General features: G+C 35.9%; 1 protein-coding gene across 2 annotated transcripts in view; it reads left to right on the top strand.

The window, feature by feature from the left end:
- The first annotated feature begins 5,881 nt into the window (after nt 1–5,881).
- The window catches only part of PDGFD (platelet derived growth factor D), a 244,309-nt gene continuing 223,506 nt past the window's right edge, over nt 5,882–26,684 (top strand). For both annotated transcript variants that reach the window (XM_045818302.1, XM_045818301.1), the window contains exon 1: nt 5,882–6,362. In XM_045818302.1, coding sequence (XP_045674258.1) covers nt 6,239–6,362 — 124 coding nt within the window. In that variant the 5' untranslated portion in view covers nt 5,882–6,238. The remainder of the gene's footprint in view (nt 6,363–26,684) is intronic.

The raw sequence follows: 26,684 nt of genomic DNA, 5'->3' as shown, positions 1-26,684 counted from the left end.
GACCAGAGGCGGCTTTTTATAGCTTTGACAGTTGTTTATGCTCAAGCATAAAGAATATAATCATGAAATACACGCCATGACTTTTCAAAGACGCCACATTATGTGACACTTTAGAGTCACTTGTGGATTCTTTAATTAGTCACAGTATGTAATACTGAAAACTACTCATTAGATTATGTTGGTGACACAACTGCATATTCATATTGTCCACCCTCATCAAAAGTCTCCCTTTTGAAATTTAAAATTTCAAGTGGGGCACTTTTCCAGTCTTTACTCAGGAAACAAATTTATTGTGGCCTCAAAAGAAAAAAAAGAACATCTAATAGAAAGATCAGGGTCAATGTCTAATCAAGGTCAGTGTCTGGGAAAAAAATTCCCAGAAATTTTTTTCCTACTCTAAGTTAGCTTATTCAAAGTAAACTATATTATTGACTGCACAGTGCTTTCAATACATATTTCTCTTTCACAGTGCACTTTTTCTTTTGTAGATTAAATATAAAGAGGAAAGTATGAAAAATAACCAAGATTTTAGAATGCAAAAGATGACCTCTATTTCAAACTTTTGAAAGCAACAACTTGATGGAAAAGAACACACATGAGATGGGTTACCTCTGTTAGGGAGAAAAATAAAGTTGCTCATTAATAAGGGTGATATACTCACTCAAGTTTTAAGTGTCTTATTAAAAACTTCAATATTGGCTTGACTAAAAAGGAGAGTAAATATGCAATATGGAACTGCAAGGGATATAAATATAAGAAAAGATTTTCTTGAATGAAATAAAACTCTCACTCAAGGCAAGAAGCATTTCAAGATCTGAATACTGATTTTTGCTTAAGAAATGGCAAGGTAAGAGGAGAAATCACAGTATGGCAATTCACTGGACATAAGCCAATCATCTAAAGATAAAAGTGCAGAATTCTAAAGAAGGTTGGCAGACATCCCAGATCAATTAAGGAAGAAATCCTGCAATACAGGCAATATATTAATCTTTTAAACCTTAAATTTAGATAATGCAGCTGAAGGATATGAAAGTAAACATATAAACAAGTTGAAGGAAAGTTATAGATACAGGGATTCTTTCACATGGTAGACTTAGAACTTAAGGACTCATTCTATTGAGCTGAATCATTAGTTAATTCAATGAAATAAAGAAGCTAATGCTTGACAGAACAGAGTATCTGGTTGACTGACTGAGGTTATTGGTTATCAATGAGTCAAACTGATAGTTTCACCTACAACCGTTTTTAAAAGTTCAACTCTGAAAATTACTGTTCAAAATGTGCTACCACTACAGCTGGATAAATTGTATTTGACATGCTATGTAGGAGTCTAGATAAAATGTGGTGATTGTGTATATACATTATGTGTAGGGTAAATCATATAGTGTAGTATAAATTGAACAAATATGGGTTTATGATTATACCAACATGTACTATGACTTTCTTCAAATTAGGACCTAGAAAATAGAAATTAGGTGTGCATTAGAGTGTACCAAATTGAAAGAAACATCATTACAGTTGCCTTGTGTTTTTATGGTGTACATTCAGCCTGTGCCACAGAAATGGCAGTTTGAAAGATAAATACTTAACAAGAAGGAACTCTGCGTCATGGTCTGTGAGGAAAGGCAATGCTCAGGGTGTGTGCTCCCTCAATAACTGGAAAGAAAAGCAAATTAATGCTGATTTGAAATGAATTAAGTAAATCAATGTTTTAGTTCTCTGAAGAGCCCGAATTTCAAAGTAATTTCCGCCTTCCTCAAACATAGAGAACATAATACTTTTAAAGAGAAGATGCTTAAAAAGTCTTTCTACAACTTATTTTACTATTAATAAAAATGGTAATAAAAGAAAAAATGTGATACATATTTATTGGCAAATATGTCAGTTAAATTACAAAAGATAACTTCCATTATTAAAAGACAGTCATTGGATGGGTTAAAAAATGGTGTGTTTATAATGGGTCAGCATAATTTAATAATATATTTTTTATATACTTGATACAAAATATTCTGTAACCATGTTGGTATTCTAGTTCCTTCAAATTATTTGGAACAATTTAGAAAATTTGCCAGTTTGTAATTTTATGAATAATTGATTTCATTCTTTGGCACCAAATATTCAAAATATTATAATGTCTTATAATACTTTGAAAATAAACTGAGTTTAATCTAATTTTTCTGAGTCAAGTCATAGGTAATAATGTTTTTGCTAAATGTCTTGAAGCATCGTAGTAAATTTCTTTTCCAAATTTGTCATACTTTTAATCAACTATATTTCATATATATAGTAATTCCTAACACTAAAACATGTTTTCCTTATCTGTATTTCATCCACTGATTTCTTTAAAAGAAAATATAAATTTGAAAAGTAAAGTAACTATTAATGTTAAATGTTAATATTAAATTAGTCTTTGAGCTATCATTTTATTATATATTAATGGAATTTTAAAATTTGCAGAAAAGTTTTATTCTTGTATATAATCAGACTTTCTAACAGCTATTTAACATGCATTTGAGGCTGATAAATGTATATATATATATAACACATGGTAAAAAAAAATGAGAAGAGCCCCGACTGGTGTGGCTTCATGGGGTGGGTGCTGTCTTGCAAACTGGAAGGTCACCAGTTTGAATCCCACTCAGGGCACATGCCTGGGTTGAGGGTCAGTCTCTAGTTGAGGGCATAAAAGAGACAGCTGATCAATGTTTCTCATACATAGATGTTTCTCTCCATCTCTTTCCCCCTCCCTTCCCTTCTCTCTAAAAATAAATAAATAAAATCTTTTAAAAACTATAAGTACAGGTGAAATTTTAAAAATAAAACAAAATATTCAAATCATTGAAAGAGTCTTAAAGGTAATTTATTATGATGATTTCATTTCACAGGAAGGGATCTAAGTCCCATAAAAATTCAATGTTCACCAAACTCCTTAGTCTAGTGACAATGCAGAATTCAGGATGTCAAATCACAGTGTTTTGCTTTTTCTGAAATCTAATGAGGAGAGGATAATAACAGAGTGATGTCCTCTTTGAATGGAGTAGTCTTCACAACATCCCTTCTACAGTCAAGGAGAAGGTCCTGCAATGAGTTGTAAGTTAGAAATTTACTTAATAAAAAAGGCTCTGGTGTGAGACACTTGCAGAATGAGAAGGCTTCAAAGAGACTCATTTTCCACCATAACTTTATGAGTTAGAGAAAGAAGCCAAGCATATTTGAAAATGTAATGGAAAAATGTCATTCTTCTGTCTTAATAATGTAAGGAAAGAATTTATGATATAGATAGTGTCACATCCTAACCTACCCTTTTTAATCAAATTATTATGGCTAGAATATTTGTTTGAGATAAATGTCATTTTAAATCAATCTGTTATAAATTGCTGTCATATTTTTTGAAAATTTCTGAACAGTACAGTTATCTTTATAGTTATTTGAATGTCATTGAACAAGGGCTAAATATCAAATATTTGATTTTTATTATTCTGAGTAGTAATACATATTTATAAATCAGATTTCATTTTGTTGGTTCATATTCTTCTAACTGATCTATAGGCATTTAAAATATATTGGAAAATTCAATGTTGTGGTAAGTTAGTTTGAGACACATGTGAAAAATAAGTTGAAACAGTTTATATTTTATCTTTATATCAGACCCTTCCCACTCTCTCAAAATATTTTATTAAGAAACTATTCTGCATATGATAATACCTTAGTTGATAATTTAATTTGTAAGAATTATTAGGTAACATTTAAAACTATGTTCAGAACAACTGGTTAGTCCTGGGTGCCTAATTTTTTGGTTTATCCTTGATTTTGGATATTTCCTGCATTAAAAACAATCAAGGATATGCTGATTTTATGTGATGCCCTTTACTTTTTTAACTAAATTATTTGACACTATGAATTCACAATGCTCTGTGAGTACACAGTATTTATTAGTATCTTGGAAGCACTACTTTGTATACTATACATTTAATATTTAATATATTTAAATAAATAATCTCTAGCATTTTGATACTTGTTATTTTTCATATATTCTTATGTCAGGAGCTGGGTATAAAATTCTAATGAGCTTTTCCAATCACTTTTTAAAAATGGTATCACATATTTTAATTAATCTCATAATTCAATCTCATCAATCTTTGACCCTTATGTTAATATAGATATGGTTTACTTGTGTAAGGTCCTTCTCCAATAAAATGTAAACTCCAATGAATTAACGATATTTCTCACACTTTCCCTATTTTATTCCCCAGGGTACATAGATTAGGTCACGGCAAAGTAAAAACATAATGCTTAATTAATGCTTGTTGAATGAATAAATGATTGAATGCAGGTTTTATGCCACTCCAAGATGCCTCTTCCAGGGATTGTTTGTACTTTGAGATAGAGTAACCAGAACTTTTTTCAGTGGCTTTCAAACTTTCCTGATTAGGCCCCATAGAAATAACTTTTATATCCCAGTGTGTGTTTGTGTGTGTGTGTTTGAAATAATACTTAGCATTATTATCTTCAGTAAACCCTGGTAATTAAATCTCTATTTATTTAAAGAATAATACTTGAGTGTAGATTTTTAGAGCAGTAAAAACACTCAGTATAATACCACGATTATGAATATGTATTGTTATATATTTGTCCAAGCACATAAAATGAACAAAACCAAGAGTGGACAAACTATAATGTAACCTTTATGTATACCATAAGTAACCAAGAGTGCCATCAGATAAATTTGGGGCTTTTAGGGTGTTGTTATGTAGGTTCATGCACTGTAACAAATGTACCTCATTGATGGTGATGTTGATTACAGGAGAGGCTATACATGTGTGGACACAGAAGGTACATGGGAAATCTATATGTTCCACCCAATTTTGCTGTGAACATAAAACTGCTCTAAAATATAAAGTATTAATAAAAAAGAGTAATAATGTTGGTCTTGAAATTGATTTCATAACCAACAAAATGACAGTTGTGATACACTGTTTTAGATAAAAACAACAAGATGAACTATATTAATCTTTGAGTATGTGGAAAGAATACATGAGTCCTAGTAAGCATGGGATGGTGCAATTGTGAAGTCTGTCTTTTTCTGAACTTTCTACCCTTCTCAGCCACTCCCAGCTCCCTATAGGTGTACATCACTTACTTCTCATACCTCAGACTTTCAGAAGCTAGAAGGCCTGAAAGAAAATGACAAAAGTCCTTTCTAGATCTCATGGGTGAGTAGCTGAGAAATTATGAAATTTGGACTTGGATTCAGCTACAAAGAAAACAATATAATAAAATTATGTCATGAAATTCTCACCAGAACCATACAAAGAGGAGGTGGAGATGGGGCATATAAAAATAGCCTTGAGAATTTACTGTGCATGCACTTCACCCCATGGGCCCATGACTACTAGAGCTCTGTGAGCTAGGAAGAACGGACTGCTGTTCTCCCTGAGAAATTAGCCGAGTCAGCTAAAGTCATACATAGTCACTGAAGTTCAAAGGAAAGCACAGAATTAAGCTCCTTTGCAAGTACATTTTTCCACTTTTTCACCGAGTGAAATCTTGGTTAAGTAGAACTAGTCAAGATTTATTGCAAACTAAACACTTCCAACCGCAGCCCCCTCCCCAAACCCCACTATCACCATGACATGACCTGTATCTTGTGGGTAAATGAGTCAGTCACCCCTGGAGAAGCACTGGGATTCCACCTTCTCCCATTTCCTCCTGGCCACTTTGTTTTCTGTTCCCTTTCTGATCTAACGTCTAGGGTTAAGTGCAGGGTAGTGGGAAGAGTCCTGGCTCACTGTCAAAGCCGGCATATTCACTTGCAGAGCGGGTTACAGCCTGGCCAGAGAAAGTTGGGCTGCTACTGCGGCTGAGAGTGAGTGCGCGCAGCCCAAGGGCGGAGGACGCAGCTGCTTCACTATCCAGCCTTGCAACGCACAGCCGCTGCCCCCTGCAGCCTGTGTTGCAGCCGCTGGCCACCGGAGGGGGCGAACAAACGTCAACCTGTTGTTTGTCCCGTCACCATTTATCAACTCCCGGCACTACAAGGAAGTGCGGCACCCACACGTGCTCTGAAAGTTCAGCATGCAGGAAGTTTGGGAGAGCTAGGCGATTAGCTTAGCGGCGGCGGGCCAGCGCTGGGCGAGCGCAGGCAGCAGAAGTGTGGCGCAGCACCGTGCAGCATCAGTCCCCGGAGCTTCTCCCGGATTTTTCTTAGAGTCACAGCGTGCCTCAGTCGCTGATCCCAATGCACCGACTCATCCTCGTCTGTACTCTAGTCTGCGCAAACTTTTGCAGCTATCGGGACACTTCTGCAGCTCCACAGAGCGCCTCCATCAAAGCTTTGCGCAACACCAACCTCAGACGAGATGGTAAGAGGCTCCGATTTTATTTTTTTTAATTAAAAAAGCACTTTTTGTTGTCATTGACTCTCCACCCCCCCACCTCACCCCTCACCCCATCTATCTTCTCTCTCCAAATCTTTCATGTGGTGAATGTATTGTGCTGGAGAGGTTCCTGCCTGTCCGCAGTCCTGAGAGAGCAGCTTTTTCCAGAATGGGATTGAGAGGAGTAGGATGCGTGCTGCAGAGGATCCAGTGGGTCAGGTGGCTCATCTCCATACACTGTAGAGAAGTCATTTCGGTGTCCAATAGTCACTGATTCCAGGACCACGGAGTTACAGAAAGTTGCAGGCTGCGCCGCCCATCGGTCAAGCTCTTAACCTTTTGAACTTGAAAGTCGGATAGATGGGGCATTTATAATAAATAGGTGGAGGGACTGGAGAGTGACCCTCTCTGGGTGATTTATTTTAATTTTTAGTGAGGGGAGAAGGAATGATACATTTCAGCCTCTCAGTCACTTCTGGAACAGAGTGACAACTATGCATTATTTTGAGGAGATGGCTGTGTGCAGCATGTTTCCTTCTGTCCCCAAGGTGACTTTCCCACTGGGGTTCAAAGTGGCTCAGAAACTCAGAGTCTGGAAAAATAGGGGTTATAGGGTACCATGTGTACCACAGGGGTACTGAGTTTCTGCTATTGGTTTCCTTACACAGAAGGCTTTCCAACTGTTTGCAAAAAGGGAAGCTCTTTAAACATCTATTCTAAGCAAGGTCCCAAGCAGGCTTGTTTGTTTTTCTTCATTCCAGAGAACACCTGGTTATCAGGTCCCAGAGATTTTAACTGAGTTTATTTATTCTCTGGGCCTCCACCAAGATCTGAAGTTGATTTATTTCTCAATTCTCAACTACAGCTGATGTTGCCAGTATTTTGCAGCTGTTTCTGTCACCTACCTGAACTGATCTATAGACTTTTGTATTTTTCCTTCATCAGCAATATCTTTCTCTTCCTCTGCTTGCTTAAAGTTCTAACACCTCCCCTAAGGAGATCACCAAGCTAATCTTAATGGGGTCACTGTTGGAGCTGGCAATATTTGACTGTTCTCTGGTAAACTCATATTAGCCACCTTATTCCCTTATCAGTTTCTTTCTTGGTATGTCCTTAACTTGGACTTCACTGAAAGGCTTTTGAACTTTGAAACAAATGAACAGAAAAAACTTTATTATATTTTCTGATGACAAGTGGACTGTGGATTTCAGTATGTCCAAGTTATCTGAAATGGCATATGTGTGTAGGGGCTGTAGGAGGCCACAGAGTCAACTCCTGACCAAAAGACCCCCTATTTTATAGAATTACTTTAGTACAGCACCTTTCTTATAACTTTCCAACTTAGTTAAAGCACAAAATATTCTTATTAAACTTAAAAAAATGTTTAGGTTCAAGAATAATGTTTTATAGTTTTGTTCCTTTTGGAAACTCATTACTGTTTCCAAAAGGAATAGTCTTCTAGCTGACTTTTAGTTTTGTTAATGTTTGCACTTTATATGCCCTTTCAGCTGCATAAAGTAAAATGCCATTTATAATTTGCATGACTTCATAGCCATAATTTTGTAATCTTTGGCCTCTCAGTATCAGTTACAAGAAGTCAAGGACAGAATATGAAAAGTATGTAACCATTGCCGAGTAACCCAAAATTCCAACTAAAACCAAATCATGCAGCTCATAATACTTTTTGGGGAAAAGAATAATCTCATTTTGTTTTTTTGTGTAAAAACTCTATCTAGTCCACATGACAAATGATTTGTCTTATCAAAATTTTTAAAACTATGCTGGATTTATTTCTTCATATTTTAGCTAAGGCCCTTTTACAATTACTCTTACAGTAGGCACACACATACATACACACATTGATTAGATTGTTTGATACTTTTTAATGTCAGTCTCTTCCTATAAATAAGACTGGGAAAGAGGAAAAGATAGTTTACTTAAAAAATTTTTATATACCGATTGAAAAATTTTAACTCTTATGAAGTGTGGTTAGCTTGGGGAATCTTCAAACGGTAGATTATTCTTAAGTGTTATAGAGCATGCATCTCAAAGAGAGGCAAGATTGCCCCACAAGGTCAAAACTGTATCTTAGGAGGTGAAAAAAATCTTTGATATTACAATGGTTTGTGCTCCTCCTAAGGGTCAGTACATACAAACAGATTAACAGTCTATCTGTACTGTTGATATTTCATAGGGAAGGGATGTGGTTAGGAAAAAAATCTAAAAAGGCTCCTTAAATAGAGATTGACAATAATGTAAAAATTTGAGAAACATTGCCGTAGAGTTTGGAGGAGAGAGTAAGAAGAGAGGGTCTTTGAAAAAGTCTAGACGTTGTCTGGAAAAATCTTAATAACATCAGTTGAGCTGACGAGAGAGAGCAACATTAAATTAAACCTTTGTTCTGATTCTAGACATGTTTAATTTGTCCCAAAGTTTTCTAATGCCTCATTAATAGGTCCATATTCTCAATCTTTTGACTATCAGATTAAGATAGGGTATAAGCTTGGGAAGGGCATGGACACGGAATATAATGAGGGGAAACATATTAGGGTCTCTAGATGATCTGGTCCTCAGATTTCAAATGGTAAAAAAAAACAAAAACACAACAACAAAAAATTAAACATGACCTTTGAATAGGGGTTTTAGAAACCATTACCTAATGCTGGAACTATCATTACACTTGAGTGCCATTGATTTCTCCCTGCTGACCCTGTTAGCTGCTATCTAGCGTCAGGGTGAATGAAGAAAGGAACAATGAAGGCAGGCATATTGTCCTGGGCCTGAGGTGGGATGGATCCTGTCCAGCTTGATGACAAAAAACAACTTCTTTTTAATCAACCTGTACTTAATAGTGCCAAATAACTGGAGTAGCTAAGAAATGATACAGAAATAAAGTATAAGGTTGATAAATAATATAATCTCCTTCTATCCAGTGTAGCAGGCTCGTCTGCTGATGCCTCTTGGCCTTCCTGCACTCTTTGTTATGTTATATAGTGGACCCTTGAACAACTTGGATGTTAGGATTGTCAACCTGCATCAGTCAAAAATCTGGATATAACTGATGATTCCCCAAAACCTTAACTACTAATAGCATCCCATTGGCTGGAAGTCTTACCAATAACATAAACAACCGATTAACACAAGTTTTGCATTATGTGTATTATATACTGTATTTTTACAATAAAATAAGATAGAGAAAATTATTAAAAATTATTAGGAAGAGAAAATAGATTTACAGTATTTTAAAAAAGATTTTATTTATTCAATTTTAGAGACAGTGGAAGAGAAGGAGAGAGGGAGAGAAATATCAATGTATGGTTGCCCCTCACACACCCCATACTGGGGACCTGACCTGCAACCCAGGCATGAGCCCTGACTAGGAATCGAACTGGTGACCCTTTGGTTCGCAGCCCACATTCAATCCACTGAGCTACACCAGCCAGGGCAGATTTACAGTATTTATTGACAAAACTCCTTGTATAAGTGGACCTATGCGGTTCAAACCCATGTTTTTCAAGGGTCAACTGTTTCTTGTTCTAAAAGGAACATCTGTAGAGCCCTTCTCAGCACCTGCACAATAGCTGAAGCTGGCCCAGTGGAGGGCAATGCTTGAATTTGGTTTCTGTATCCAAGAGGAAACTAGGTTCTGCAGCTAAGAAGATTAAAATTAGTTTGCAGTAATTAATTGAATTTTTATATTTCCTTATATCATATTTATAATTTTTTCTCAAACTGATTTACTTTTGATATCTTTTTCTTTATTCACCTCTCAGTACAGGGAAAAATCTTCATTTGGCAAAGCAACCACATATGAGCACGTATTCTCATTTTAGTGCCTATGAACTTGGTTGTTGTAATAAAAACTGGCCAGAGCTGGTATTGCTCAGAGTGTGGATCATGAAGTATAAAGGTAGTAATTAACTGACGGCATTACTTACTTATTTTAAAATCAAACTAGATAGAACTTCCTGCTTAGGGGTTTAAAAATACAAAATTACCCTTCACTTTCTTGACCTATTGCTGCTTTCAGAAACTACAGGTGTCAGATTGTTTAATATTCTAGTGTTTGAATCATCTATTACATTATCATTATCTAGTGACAGGCCTGCAATTTTAGTGATTGAGGTCTTAGATTTTTAAGTACTCAAGCTTGTTTCTTAAATAAAGTGGGTTTCTATTATCTTTATTGAGGACAGCACATAGACTGAAGCAAGGATCAAAGCTTAAAGGGAAAGCGATAAAACAGAGAACAATATAAACAAATTAAAGTATCTGAAAGCTAAGAATCAGATTAGTGTCTAAATCACATGTTCTTCTGTGTTTCTATTTCCGTTCAAGTCTAAGGGTATTAAAGCCTCATAGACCATAGTGGTGATGACATGTTTTAAATGCAACATAGCTTTGATTTTCCATCGTAGGTTACACTGTCTCATAGAGGTTCTTCTAAAAAGGCTGGTTCAGCCAGGTGTCCATATACTGTATAATAGAAGATGCCAGTAAGTTGTGAGTTATAGTGATGGCCATATTGTATTCATTGAATAACAGTGATTTTTGTCTACAAGATTTTCCCTTTCAGCGTATGAAAGCAAAAGTTCATTGTTTCATAACGGTAGGGTCAGACAATGGAGCAATATCCCCAGAGTTACTGTACATAATGGCCACCATAAGCATGCTGTCACAAAGGACTCTTGAGCATTATTCTAAGAGTCTAGAAGGATATGTATATTTATCACTGTCCTGGAGAGTTGAGTCATAATGCAAATCATTTTCCTTCTGGAACTGATTCTTAAGCTTTCTTTGCTGAATGTTTTGATTAGCATAAAAAGTCACTTCCTGAACACCTTAATAAAATTCTTCTTGTGTTTAAATAAGAACATCTTCTAAGCAAACAAGTGTAGGATGTTTCTAACTTGTGTATACGCCATTTCTGTAGTGCACTGGTCTTTATAAAAGATCAAGATGCCTCTTGAGAAGAGATGTGTTACCCTTTGCACTACCTGATCTCTTTTAAGGTCATCTCTACTCAGGTCATTCTTTGCTTGATCTGGGCTGTCAAAAGATGACAGGACAAATAGTTCTTTAACCTGAGCTCTGCCACTGACCCTGCTCATTTATTCAACAATTACTTGTTGCATCTCTAATGTCTTCAGCTTTCTGGATCAGATGCTCAGTTATCAAGTACATTATGAATGAAACAAACATGGTTTCTGACTTCTTGAAGTCTGTGGTCTAGTGAGCAATATAGAAAAATAAGCACTTTGTTCTAGAGTACTGTAATTGTGTTTCAGATGCACTCTGGAGAGTCCCAAGATTCTCAGAAAGTTCCTTAGAGGTCATAACAAACATGCTGGGGAAGCTGAACATACATAACTTCAGGTTCTCCACCCCTTCTTAAGCAGAAGAGTTCCATGTATCTCCACATTTCTGTTTCATATATTTCAATTCATTCTAAGATTTTTATTCCAAAAAATATATTTCACAGATTAAAAACCATGAAACCACTGTGTAGTGTGATTGATGCCTTAATAGAGAAAATGCATAAAGAGTATTGAAATTCACAAGGTGGACACAACATACATTTTAGGGATTGTAGAAGGCTTCTTGGAGGACGTGATGTCTAAACTGGGGAATGAAAAGTGAGAAGGATTCAAAAAGTTGATGGAAGTGAGGAAGGAGGGTGGAGTTTCCTAGTGCAGAGAATAGCACTTGCCAAGATTTGGAGATGACAATACAGGTAAGCAAGTGTCCACTGGTGAAAGGCCTGAGAAGTAATGTTAAGGAGTTTGGCAGTCATCCTGAGGGCAAGAGGAAGCCATTGAAAGACTTAATTTAGGGAAAGATATGGCCTGTTCTGTGTTTGAATAGTGAGTGCTGTAGTGTTTCTGAGAGATCAGCCAGGCCAGTGCTATGATCAAGACCAGCCTTTCAACACCTCCACTGCCTGGGGGGCATTGACACAGAATTTATTTTCATTATGATAGTGGAGGACGTGCCTAACTTTCCTTGTCTGAAATCTGTGAATATTAGGTGCCCAGTGCTTCAGAACAACACTGAAGTTTCCTCACCCTGGGTACCCCTCTGCAGCTAAGCACACCAGGCATTAGAAATTATTAAATGTGTCTGAGATCTCATTAAATAAAGCAAATCATGAAAGTAACCTGTCTAATTTTGATAATATTTTAAGTTATTTCAAACTTCTAAATTTCAGAATTAATGCAATTTATTTAAAAGGGAGCAGTTTTACATTAACTCTTTTAAAAATTACTTATTTTAGAGAGAGGGGAACATTAGAGAGAGAGAGAGAGAAACACTGATTTGTTGTTCCCCTTCTTTATGCCTTCATCGGTTGCTTCTTGTTTGAGCCCTCACTGGGTATTGAATCCGCAACCTTGCATCAGGATGACACCCTGACCAGCTGAGCTATTTGGCCAGAGCACGTTTACTCTTGTGAGAAGAACAATTTACCAAAAAGCTACAGGCAGATAATATATAATAGCAAAAAGGAAATAATCCAAGACAAACACAGCAGCAGAAATGTCCTCCCCACTCAGTATTTCAGAATCAGATATAAGCCATAAATAAAAGAACAAGCCAACGAGACACTAAAATGCACAAGTGCGCAGACAGGAGGCAATGTTTTCTTCTGAGGATTTTTTTTTTCAGAACAGTAATGAAGCAAACCTTGTTTCTTACAAGTGTTGGTGATAAATATAAAAATATAACTTTGCTCTTTATCTTGATATGCAGACATCTATATATTAAATTTAATATTGATCAGTTAATACTGTGTTTTGTGCTATGTGAAAATTAGAGGTTTTTCTATAATTGGGAGATGCAGAAGTCTGTGAAAGGCATATTAACTGCCTTTCATCACAAGGAGTGATTTTTCTCAAATTTTAGATTTTGTACTTGAGCATTTTTTGTAGAGTGTTTATGAACACAGTTTTCGGTACAGTGCTTGACCTATAAAAGTGAGCCAAACATGATTTGAAAGCTTTTGTATTAAGATTCTTGGTTTTTGAAATTTGAAATCTAGCATGCCTTCTTTGGACTAAGGGAGCTTACTGACAATTGCTGGGTATAAGCTATGAGCAAGGGTTGAATATGCTATGTTACTTTTGAACAAGTCATTTCAGACCCAATTGTGAGAAGCTGCTGACAAGTTCTGCATTTCACTAAAACATTTAATAAGCAATCTAGCATCAGCCTACTTCTATAGAATTTAGCTATTCAGCAAACTCAGCTATGTAAAACACAACCAAATGAACTAATAAATATGCAACAAATTCACTTAAAAGCCAAAATTAATGTCACAAAGTATAAAAATGAGTTTGTAAAGTTTATGTGGTAAGCATTAAAAGACCATTTGCCTTTACTTCCCAAGTAATTTCATCCCTCTTGCTTATGTGATTTCCATATTTGCAGCAGAACAGGAGCTTGCAGTCAGATTAACAGCTAGCAGGAGTATCAGCACTAAGTGACAGCTAGTAGTTTTCTTGTCTCCTCTTATATTTTCAGTTTTTGAAAAGCATTCTTAAGACCTAAGCAAGCATAGCTCTCATAGACTTCTTATTAAATGTGGTGAAAAATGCTATAACCAGCTATGAACTGAATGTTTGTATTGCCCCTTAAATTCATACCTTGAAATCAGTAAGTCCCAATGTGATAATAATAGAAAGAGGAACCTTTGGGAATTGATTAGGTTATGAGGACAGAGTTCTCATGAGTGGGATTAGTGCCCTTGTAAAAGAGACACCAAAGAGATCCCTCCTTTGCCCACGTGAGGATACAGCGAGAAAACATTTGATCTACTGGCACTGCAATCTTGGACTCTAGAACTATAAGAAATATATTTCTGTTGTTTATAAGCCACTCAATCTATAGTATTTTTTATAGCAGCCCAAATGGACTAAGACTCAACCTATTTCCCTATGTCACCACAGAACCATTATATGATAGCCCAGTAAAATTGCTGATACTTTTAATGATGTCTTTGAATCATAAAGTTTAGATTATATACTTGTTATGTTTATCAAGATCATAAATTGTACGTGGTACTAGCTTAAACATACATGAATTTAAGCTATGAAAATTACAGGCTCACTTTGACAGCCTCATGAAAAAGAACCATAGTAGCCTAATGATAATGCACTGTTGTTATCATTCTTTTAGTGGTAACTAATAGATTTGTATTAGTCAAGAGGGAGATAAACAGGGATTTCTATCAGTATTTTGGATTATATCCTATTGGGATTAGAATTTTTATAACTTGAATGAAGACATGGAAAACATACCTCCCAAACTTGAATATTTTAGCTGGAAAGTATAGTTCATGGGTTAGATTAGATGCTGAGGTTGGCTGACTTTTCCTGTAAAGGTACAAATATTTTCTGCTTTGTGGGGCATAAGTTCTCTGTTGCAAATACTCATCTGTGTCATTGTAGCATGAAATCAGCCATAGAAATTACACAAATGAATGAGTGTGGCTCTGTTTCAATAAAACATTATTTACAAAAATAGTCAGTGAACCTACAGACTACAGTTTGCTGATTACTGAATTAGAGATCTATGTACTCTCAGGTTGAAATGATGGACTTATCCTATTAAAATGCAATTCAACAGGGATAAATGTAAAATCTAGCTCTTTGGCTATAAAATAAAAGCAACTACATAATTATGAAATGAAATAACTAGAATTAATACCAGCTTATGCAATTATAGATCAGATAGATAGATAGATGATAGATAGATAATAGATAGTCTATATGGTTTAGTTGAATACAGCTATGTTTCAACAAATGATGTAGTTGCTAACCAGTAATAACATCAACAGTGTAAACCTAGTAGTTTGCACTAATAACTTATCTCAGGGTCAGAGAGTCAGCAGTGCTCTTAAAAGGCAGTCGAATATGTGGGTGATTTCTCTACTGTGCATGATTGTGCCTCTTTCAGACTCCCTCAGCCTGAGACTTACCTCACAGAGTTTATTTCTACTGTTTTTAAACTTTCCCTTCTTATTGGTTCCATCCTCTCACCAATACATATGTCCAAGTTTCTTTGCATCCTCCCACAGCATGTGTAAGGTGTTCTACTCCTTCTCTTCAAGTCATCACCATGTTAACTTCTTCAGTCAATACAGCTCACTGTCTTTACTCACTGTCTCCTTTCCCCTTTGCAATTTAGTAATCTCTGGGCTCCACTGGACTGCTCTGGGGGAGGTCACTATAATTTTTAACCTCCTCTGTGATCAGGAGGTCTTCTCTTGAAATGTTCTCTTCCCTTGGCTTTATGCTGCCCTCTCTTTGTCTCAAGTACCTCTCAATTATGTTTTATTTATTTATTTTTTATGTATTGATTTTTGAGAGACAGACAGGCAGACAGACAGACAGAGACAGAGAGAAAGATGTAAATTGTTTCACTTATTTATGCGTTCTTTGGCTGATTCTTGTATGTGCCTTGAACACAGATCAAGCTGCAACCTGGCACATTGGGACAATGCTCTAACCAACTGAGCTGCCCAGCTAGGGCCCCTAAATGACATGTTTTGAATGGTGATAGAAATAAAGCCAGAACTACCTGAATATTTATTTTAGGTTCTTTGGAATAGCAAAATTAGAGAAGGTTTTAAAAAGTATATTTTATGTTTTGTTCTGTCCCTGTAACCATTATGAATAGTAAAGATCTTAGATGAATGAGGATCTTGTGACTATAAAAAGAAAGAGCATCTAACAAATAACATCATATTATATAAACCGTCAAGTTCTACAACTGCAATATTTTTTGGTAGATATGTGTAAATAGACATATAAACTTTTAATATTTAAAATAATAGAGGGATATTTATAACAATAGAAAATGACATTGAACACACATAGGTATTTTGTATTTTCTTTCTTTATTTGTTTGTTTATTTATTTTCTCTCCTTGGGTGGGTCGTCATCATCCTGTGTGCCCTATAAATACCGGTATGTTTTTTAAACCTCTGATCTTAGCCTTATCTTTTCACTTTCTCTCTGATAGTTTTTGGAGGATCTCAGTTTTGTCCAAAGGATTGACTGCTACTTATGTGCCAATGTGCTGTAATTCAACATTTACTGTCTCTTTACTGAGTTCTCCATCTGTCTGCTTACTTCATTACTTGAGGTCTATAGTGGGTGATCTTACTGGTATTTAAAGTAAACTCTCCAATTCAGTAGTCCTCAAAGTAAAATAATTAGTTTTTTATTGTTCTTTTTAAAAAAAAATTTTAAATAAGAATTAGTTTTCTCAACGTTAAGACATTCATCCAGTGGTGCATTCCTTAGCAGTATTAATCTTTTTGCTCTCATTGTCCTTCCCAGCATATTATAATTGTTTTTGAGTGAACTGTTGAGTGCATGTACTGACCAGGCATCACAATATACACAGAGGAATTTCACCATTCTATGTAGCCTTTCCTGACTCCTAAATCTCCCCATTTATAACTACTTCTCTATTTTTTCCACATCTCCATCATAAATCTTACATTGATATTTATTTACCTATCTTACATCTGCTGATGTAAGCATAATTTCTGTACTTAATACAGTCCATCATCCTTGTTTTCCATTTCATTGCCTGGCATGTAGGAGCAGTTCAATAAGGTTTGAAGAATCAGTGAATCATCATCCAATTAGTGTCTTCCTTTTATGACTGATCTTTGGGCCACATGAGCTCTCTTGCTATCAGATTGTAACTGAATGGGCGAAGGGATGTTTAAACTCTCAGTGCAGGGTGACTGGCAGGTTTCTGTTAACTGTATGGTGGCTATTTATATCATTGAATAGGAAAGGGAATAGGAGAGGAAGAGCAGATAAGAAAAGGTCATGGAAACAGAAAAATAATTTGTGCACACTTTAGGCTTTAGAAATTTGTGCAGTATTCATGTGGATAAACTCTAGGGGCAAGAAAGAAGTACTTATTTGTATAAAATACATTCCCAGTAAACACAGACTAGACAACTATCATATTTTCTAAGTAAGTGATATTTCTGATTGTGAGTATGCATGTTAAAACCTGGTATTTCTTGAGTACTGGTAATTTATAATGGCTTTCTTAGCCATTATAAACAGTGGATTGGTGGAAAGAGTTGGTTATGTTTCCAAAAGACTTCCTTGAGAGTGCCAAGATCATGCATACTTCTAGACTGCTGCCTAGGCATAAGCATGACATTTTGGGGTTAATTTTAGACTTATATTAATGGAATGTAGAGAATTTTCAACTGTCTTTTCTTACCCCACACCCCCAAAATAAGCCCCACACATGCTTTGATTAGAATGAACCCTTTTTGGTATACATTTCCTTTCCACATTAGTATTTGAGAACTTCTATGTAAAGATTCCACCACTTAATAGACATTTAAAAGAAAGAAGTAAATAAATGAAGGGTCAATAAACAATTATTAAAGTAGAATATTGATGATTAACTGTAAAAGTCTAAGGGGAGATTAATTTACCTCCATTCTGTTTGAAAATGTATTTGTATAAAGAGAATATGTTCACACTATATGTTATAATACTGAGGAATAAAGGAGAGTTGCTATTAAATGGAACAAAAAAAGTATATATTTCGTGTAAAAACAAGAAGTTGTTACTTCTCTTTCATTTCTGATTTTATTTGGGTCTTCTTTTTTTCTACATGCATCTGGTTAAAGATTTATTAATCTTGCTTATTTTTTTCAAAGAACCAGCTCTTGGTTTTATTGATCTTTTGTTTTACATCTTTAGATTCTATTACTTTTATTTCTGCTCTGATTTTTATTATTTTCTTCCTTCTACTGAATTTGGTCTTTGTTTGTTTTTCTTTTTCTAGTTCTTTAAGTGAACATAGGGGTGTATATATTCTTACAAATTATTGTTTCAGGGTTTTTTTTTTTCAGATATATTCCCAGAAGTATAATCACTGGGTCAAAAGGCAGATCTATTTTAATTTTTGAGGTAACCCTATACTGCTTTCCATAGTGGCTGCAGCAATCTGCATTCCCACAGTACACTAAGGTTCCCTTTTCTCCACATTCTCACTAGCACTTCTTGTTTGTTGATAATTAATGATAGTCATTCTGACCTGTGAGAGGTGATATCTCACTGTGGTTTTAATTTGCATCTCTCTGATGATTAGTGACATTAAGCATATGTTCATATGTCTATTAGCCATCTTATGTCCTCTTTGGAGAAGTGTCTATTCAGGTCCGTTGCCCATTTTTAAATGGATTATTATTATTTTTTGGTGTTTAGTTGCATAAGTTCATATTTTTAATTATTTTTATTGTTGTTCAATTACAGTTGTCCCAATTTTTCCCTCATTACTCTACCCTGCTGTACACACCCCACTCCCACATTCAGTCCTACCTCCACTTGTCTTTGTCCATGGATCCTTCATACATGTTCCTTGACTTGACCCGTTCCCTTCTTTCCCCCATTATTCCCCTCCCCCAACCCCTCTGGTCACTGTCAGTTTGTTGTTCATTTCCATGTCTCTGGGTCTATTTGTTAGCTTGTTTGTTTTGTCATTTTGGTTCCACTTACAGGTAACATCATATGGTATTTGTCTTTTGCTACCTGCCTTATTTCCCTTATCCCATTTATTTTGATCTACTCATTTACTGATGGGCACTTAGGCTGTTTCTAGCTATTGGCTATTGTAAATAACGCTGCTATGAGTGAGCATAGGGTGCTTAGGTTCTTGGTGTTTCAGGGGTCTTAGGGTATAATCCCAGCAGTGGAATCACTGGATAAAAAAGCAGTTCCATTTTTAGTTTTTTGAGGATATTTCCATAGTGGCTGCACCAGTCTGCATTCCCACCAACAGTGTACTAGGGTTCCCTTTCCTCCACAACTTCACCAGCACTTATTGTTTGTTGATTTGTTAATGATGGCCATTCTTAGAGTGAGGTCGTGTAAGTTCTTTATATACTTTGGATATTAAACCCTTGTCTGAGGTATCATTGGCAAATATGTTTTCTCATACAGTTGGTTCTCTTTTTATTTTGATACTGTTTTCTTTAGCCATGCAGAAGCTTTTTATTTTGATGAGGTCCCATTTGTTTATTCTTTCCTTTATGTCCCTTGCTCTAGGGGACATGTCAGTAAAAATGTTTCTGTGTGAAATATCTGAGATTTTCCTGCCTATGTTCTCCTCTAGGACTTTAATGGTGACATGGCTTATATTTAAGTCTTTTATCCACCTTGAATTTGTTTTCGTGTATGATGTAAGTTGGTGCTTGAGTTTCATTTTTTTGCACATAGCTGTCCAGTTCTCCCAACACCATTTGTTGAAGAAACTGTTTTTACTCCATTTTATGTTTCTGCTGCCTTTGTCCAATATTAATTGGCCGTAGAGACTTGGGCTTATTGCTGGGCTCTCTGTTCTGTTCCATTGGTCCATATGTCTGTTCTTATGCCAGTACCAGGCTGTTTTGATTACAGCGGCCTTGTAATACAGTTTGGTATCAGGTATTGTGATCCCTCCTACTTTGCTTTTCTTTCTCAAAATTGCAGCAGCTATTTGAGGTTGTTTATGGTTCCATATGAATTTTTGAAATGTTTGTTCTATGTCTGTGAAATATGCCACATGAAAAGATGCTCAATATCGCTAGCTATCAGAGAGATGCAAATTAAAACCACAATGTCATACCACTTCACGCCAGTCAGAATGGCCATCATAAACAAAGCAACAAACAACAAGTGTTGGAGAGGTTGTGGAGAAAAGGGGATCCTAGTGCACTGTTGGTGGGATTGCAGACTGGTACAACCACTATGGAAAACAGTATGGAATATTCTCAAAAAACTAAAATTGGATCTGCCTTTTGACCCAGCAATTTCGTTGCTAGGATTATATCCTAAGAACCCTGAAACACCAATCCAAAAGAACCTATGTACCCCAGTGTTCATAGCAGCACAATTTACAACAGCCAAGTATTGGAAGTAACCTAGATGCCCATCAGTAAATGAATGGATCAAAAACTATGGTACATTTACACAATGGAATTCTATGCAGCAGAAAGAAAGAAGGAGCTCCTACCCTTTGCAACAGCATGGATGGAGCTGGAAAGCATTATGCTAAGCAAAATAAGCCAGACAGTGAAAGACAAATACTATATGGTCTCACCTTTAACAGGAACCTAAATAACAAAACAAAGAAACAAGCAAAATATGACCAAAGACACTGAAATAGAGAATAGTCTGACAGTGTTCAGAGAGGAGAGGAGAGGGAATTTCAGGGGAATTTCAGGGGAAAAGGGGAAGGGTTTATAGGAAGAAGTATAAAGGACACATGGATAAAAACTAGGGGTGGGTGGAAATGGGTGGGAGGAGGGGAGGGCTGGGTGGGTGGGCTGGGATGGGAGTAAAAGATAGAAAATTGTACTGCAACAACAATTAAAATAAAAAATATTTAAAAATATGATGGCCATTTTGACTGATGTGAAGTGGTATCTCCTTGCGGTTTTAATTTGCATCTCTGTGATGGCTAGTGATGCTGAGCATCCTTTCATATGTCTCCGGGCCCTCTGTGTGTTCTCCTTGCCAAAGTGTCTGTATAGGTCCTTTGCCCATTTTTAATTGGATTATTTGTCCTCCTGGGTGTCATTTGAGTTGTTTATATATTTTGGAGATTAAAGTTCTTTATAAATTCTGATTATTAACCTTTCATCAGATGTATCATTCACAAATATTCCTCCATAGAATAGGTTGTCTTTTCATTTGGTTGATGGTTTCCTTTGCTATGCAAAAGCCATTAGATTTTTTATTTTTGTTTCCTTTGCCTGAAGGGATGTATCCGAAAACATATTACTACAAGAAATGTCTGAGATCTTACTGTATATGTTTTCTTCTAGGATTTTTGTGGTTTTATGACTTACATTTAAGTCTTTGATCCATTTTCAGTTTATTATTGTGTGAAAGTAATCTAGTTTCATTTTTTGTCATGAATCTGTTCAGTTTTCTCAACACCATTTATTGAATAAACCATTTTATTCCATTGTATGTTTTTCCCTTCTTTGTCAAACATTAACTGGTCATAAAGGCATGTTTATTTCTGGGCTTTCTCTTGTGCTCCATTGATACATATGTCTGTTTTTATCCAGTACCATGCTGTTTTGATTATTGTGGCCTTGTAGTATAGTTTGATATCAGATAGCATGATTTCTCCAGCTTTATTCTTTCCCAAGATTGCTGAGGCTATTTAGGGTTTTTTGAGGTTCCATATAAATTTTTGGAATATTTGTTCCAGTTCTGTAAAATATGCCATTGGTATCTTGATAGAAATTGCATTGAATCTACAGATCGCTTTGGGTGCTATGGCATTTTTAATAATGCTAATTTTTCTTATTCATGAACATATTATATCATTTCACTTATTTGTATTTCTTCAGTTTCTTTCTTCCATGTCTATAGTTTTCTGATTACAAGTCTTTTATATCCTTGGTTAAATTTATTCCTAAGTATTTGTGGTGCAATTGTAAATAGATTGTTTTTTTAGTTTCCCTTTCAAATAGTTCATTATTGATTTATAAAAATACAAATGATTTCTGGATAATTTTTTTATATCTTGCTACTTTACTGAATTCATTTATCAATTATAGTAGGGTTTTTTGTGAAATCTTTAGTGTTCTCTATATACAGTATCATATCATCTGCAAATAATGAGTTTTACTTCTTTCTTTCCAACATGGCTGTCTTTTAGATCCTCTTCTTGTCTAATTGCTTTGGCTGGGACTCCCAGTACTATGTTGAATAAGAGTAGAAAAATCAGACATCCTTGTCTTGTTCCTGATATTAAAGAAAACACTTTTAGTTTTTCCTGTTGAGTATGATGTTGGGTACTGGTTTGTTATATATGGCCTTTAATATGTTGAAGTATATTCCCTCTATTACCACTTTGCTTATAGTTTTTATCAAAAATGAGTGCTGGATTTTTATCAAATGTCTTTTATATATGATCATTTGGTTTTGGTTCTTCATTTTGTTTATGTGATGTATCACATTTATTGATATGCAGATATTGTGCCAACCTTGCATCCCTGGAATATAATCCACTTGTTCATGGTGTATAATCTTTGCAATGTATTGCTGCATATGATTTGCAAATATTTCATTGAGGATTTTAGTTTCTGTATTCATCAGAGATATTGGTCTATAAGTTTCTTTCTTTTCTGTATATTCTTTATCTGAACTTTATTATTATAGTGTCTTTCTTTGTCTTTTACCATAGACTTTGTTTTAAAGTCTATTTTGTAATCTATAAGTATTACTACCCCAGCTTATTTTTTTTCAATTTGCTTGAAATATCTTTTTTTCATGCCTTTAATTTTAGTCTGTGTATATCTTTTGTTCTGAAGTGTGTCTCTTTTAGACAGCATATATGTGGACCTGGTTTTCTTATCCATTTAGCTACCCTATGTCTTTTGATTAGAAGAGTTGAGCCATTTACATTGAACATAATTATTGATAGGTATGTATTTATTGCCATTTTATTGTTTTAACTATGTTCCTCTGTTCTTTTTCCTCTTCTTCAACTTCTTCAAGAAGGCACTTTAACATTCCTTGTAATACTGGTCTGGTGGTAAAAAAATTCTTTAGCTTTTTCTTCTGTGGGAACTTCTGTTTCTCCTTCAATTTTAAATGATAGCCTTGTGTTAGTTCCTTGCTTTTCATCACTTTGAATATTTCATGCCAATCACTTCTGGCCTGAAATGTTTCTGTTGAGAAATCATCTGACAACCTTATGGGAACTCTCTTGTGGGTAAATGTGTGTCTCTTGCTGTTTTTAAGATTCTCTCTTAATCTTTAACCTTAGCCATTCAAACTATACTGTGTTTTAGTGTGTGTCTTTTGGGGTTCATCATGTTTAGGATGCTTCATACTTCCAGGACTTATGTGTCTTTTTCCTTCACTCAGTTAGGGAAGTTTTCAGTCATAATTTTTTTCAAATAGGTTCTTGATCCCTTGGTCTCTCACTTTCTTCCTGTTACCCCTGTGATGCAGATATTGTTACTCTTCATGTTGTCCCAGGAGTTCCTTAAACTATCCTTCTTTTTTAAAATTCTTTTTTCTTTTTGCTGCTATGATTGGGTGTTTTTTTCTACCTTGCCTTCCAAATCACTGGTTTGAATCTCTTCATTATCCAACTCACTGTTTATTCCTTTCCATGTGTTTCTTATTTCAGATGTTGTATTCTTCATTTCTCATTGGTTCTTTTTATGGTTTGTATGTTCTTTTTCATACTTTTGAGCATCTTTATAACCATTACTTTAACTCTGTATTTGATAAATTGCTTGTCTTCATTAAGCTCTGCTTCCGAAGATTTCTCCTGTTTTTTCATTTGAGGCATGTTTCTTTATTTCCCCATTTTGGCTGCCTCTTTGTGTTTGTTTATATATATTAGATAGATATTCTATGACTCTTAATATCCTAGAGGTGGTTTAATGTAGTAGGTGTCTTGTGGGGTCCAATGGTACATTATCCTCAATCATCTGAATTGGGTGCATCAGAAATGTCGCTTGTGTGCGTTATGTGGGCCCTCCTGTTGTAATTGAGTTTTAACTGCTGTTGACCCATTCTTGCACGAGATAGACCATCAGTCTGACTGAATGTGAGGCTCAGCCTCAACCATGGTGTGCAAGCTGTTGTGCAGGTGCTGACCACATGAGATGGACTTTGCTTCAATAGGTCTGTTGCCTCCTGAGTTCTTCCTTTGTATTTGCCACTTGTGAAGCTTATGAGACCCTGCTATAATGTTTTCTGAAGCTGACCACTGGGTGTGCTGGTTCTGGACCTCTTAGAAGGAACTCTGGTGCAGACCACTGTCATATGCTGCCTGTGACTGGTCCTGAGCAATCTGCTTAGGGACTACAAGCAATCCACAGTTTGTGGCTGCCTCTTCTGGGCCTAAAGGACTAAGCTGTGCCCCAAGGCCAGCTTTTACCACCACCAGGCCCAGGGGCAGGTCAGCAGAAGTCCAAAGGCATCCAAAGATCCACCTCTGCAGGCCTCCACCTTCCTGCTTGCTGCCTATTAGACTCAGTCACTGAAAGAACCTCTGGCAGTACTCTAGTTGCATGAGGTAGGTTCTCAGTGAGTCACCAGGTAGGGGTGAATGATGTTCTCTAGATTGATACAGGTTCAAATTCAATGCCAGTGCTGGATCTGAGGCTACTCAGCTAATTTCCCTGGGTATAACAAGTCTAGCTGCCACACATTGGTTACTCACATACCTTTGTGTTGAGGCAAGGTCTCAGGGATTCATCAGGATGAGGCCAGCAGGGTTAATCAGGCTCAAACAGACCAAGATTTGGACATGTGGAGGGAGGGGCTCTCCTCCAGTAGGTCATGGAAAGGAAAAATGGTCCCTATTTTAGAGCACAGAACTTCTGCCAGGGGAAGACAAAGTTCAGCATAGTGGGACTGCCAGAACTTGGGAGGTTAGGGCTAGGAGATTTCCAGTCAAGCTTCAAGGGAGGTAAGGGGTGTGACAACCTCCCCAAAGTCACACAACTTAGTCTCTAGTTTTTGGGTTTCTGTTTTACTCTGTTCTGTAGATGAAATTATGAACCATAAATAATTTATTCTGTTTAGTTCAAAATGATATTGGTAAAAGTAAATATAGAAGCAAAATAAATAATTTTTAAAAAAATTATATCCATATTTTTGGTAAAAAAAATGTACCAATGCTAACAGCTAAGAGGGTGGTTGATAGATAGCAGATACTTGATGTATATGGATGAATGAACAAATAAATATCTGAGCCCTCATCATTTCTACCCTGAGTTTTTATGATTACTTCCAATACTCTCCTTGCATTGTACCTAACTGCCATCTACCTAACAATACAACTGGAATTCACCTTTAAATCTACACTGCTTCTGCTCCTCTCCAAGTTCCCTGCTAAAAAAATGATATTGGTTAAACTGTTGTGGAGCACAACATTATTTCAAGATAGAAAAACAAATCTATTATTATTATTACTATTGTATTAAAACTTGAGCAGAAAAAAACTTTTAATTATGGAAATGTGAGTCTAAATTTTATCTTTTGTGTGTTTAGCTATAAGGCTAAATATTCCTGCACCATAAAAATAAATATGTGGACTCACTTACCAACCCAATATGACTTAACTTTTATGTGCTATGCAATGTGATTATTTGAGCACTGGTTGACAGTAGAGAAAATTCAGCTTTGTGTGTCATATTTTTTCCTCTTCTTCTTGGTTGGGAATGTAAATTAAACTAGGGAAATTTTGTATTTCTGAAATGTATTAAAAATTAAGAATAATGGTTCACTCTCATTAATGTACAACTATTCTAGTCTATACAATCTCAATACATTTTAGATATAATTAAAATATATTGAAAATTTTACATGAACATTTTATTGCTTTGTGCCCTTTACACATCCAGTTTGTCTGTACATGAAAAATTTATGAAAATCCCATTTAGAAACATTGATGAGAAAAAAATCATTTCCTGAACAACAGGTTAATGTGTGTAGTCATTGGCTGAAAATTTCCTTTGAGTATAGGACCAACTAGTTGGCCACTCTAGACTTGCACAAAGTTCCAACAAACTGGTTATATTACTTGCCAGGTGAATGGATTAGTCAAAAATCAGTTACTTTTGGGGGACAAAAGCATTATTATGATATCAGAAGTGAGAAATCATCCTTTCAGAATTTTGTGGTTTCTGAGATTTTTGGAAGACAAGGGACAGAATGGTGAGCATATTAAACTATAGGAAAATGAAACCTGCAGCTCACTACCAGGATGTGAAACAGGTGATCAATTACAGGTGTGCATTGGCCACGTAATCGCTACATGAAAAAATTGTGGCTGTGCTTATCCAAAGTGATGTGCAAACATGATACTTTTAAGTGAATGTTTTAGTGCAGATTGAAAGTCTACGTATTGGGGTGTGTCCTGGGCTGAGTAACAGCCCTCAGAGATTTTATGCCCTAATTGCAGCTTCTCTGAAGGCCCCTTATATGGTAAAGATTTTGCAGGTATGATTTGGCTAAGGATCTTGATATGAGGAGATTTTCATGGTTTGTCTGGGTGGGCTGATAGGAGAGAGACCAAAGGAGATTTGACACAGGTAGAGGGAGAAAGGACAATGTGACCAGAGAAGCAGAGATTTAACTGATGTGGCCGCAAGTCAAGGAATGTCAACAACCACCACAAACTGGAAGAAGCAGAGGATTATCCCCTAGGGCATCCAGAGGGAACATGATCCTGCCAGCATTTTTATTTTGGTTCATTGAACTGATTTTAGATTCCTGGCTTCCTATAACTGTAAAAGTA

Source organism: Phyllostomus hastatus, unplaced genomic scaffold (genome assembly GCF_019186645.2).
Source record: "Phyllostomus hastatus isolate PE091 unplaced genomic scaffold, TTU_PhHast_1.1 phas_scaffold_317, whole genome shotgun sequence".
NCBI lineage: Eukaryota > Metazoa > Chordata > Mammalia > Chiroptera > Phyllostomidae > Phyllostomus > Phyllostomus hastatus.
This window is presented reverse-complemented; position numbering and strand designations above follow the sequence as displayed.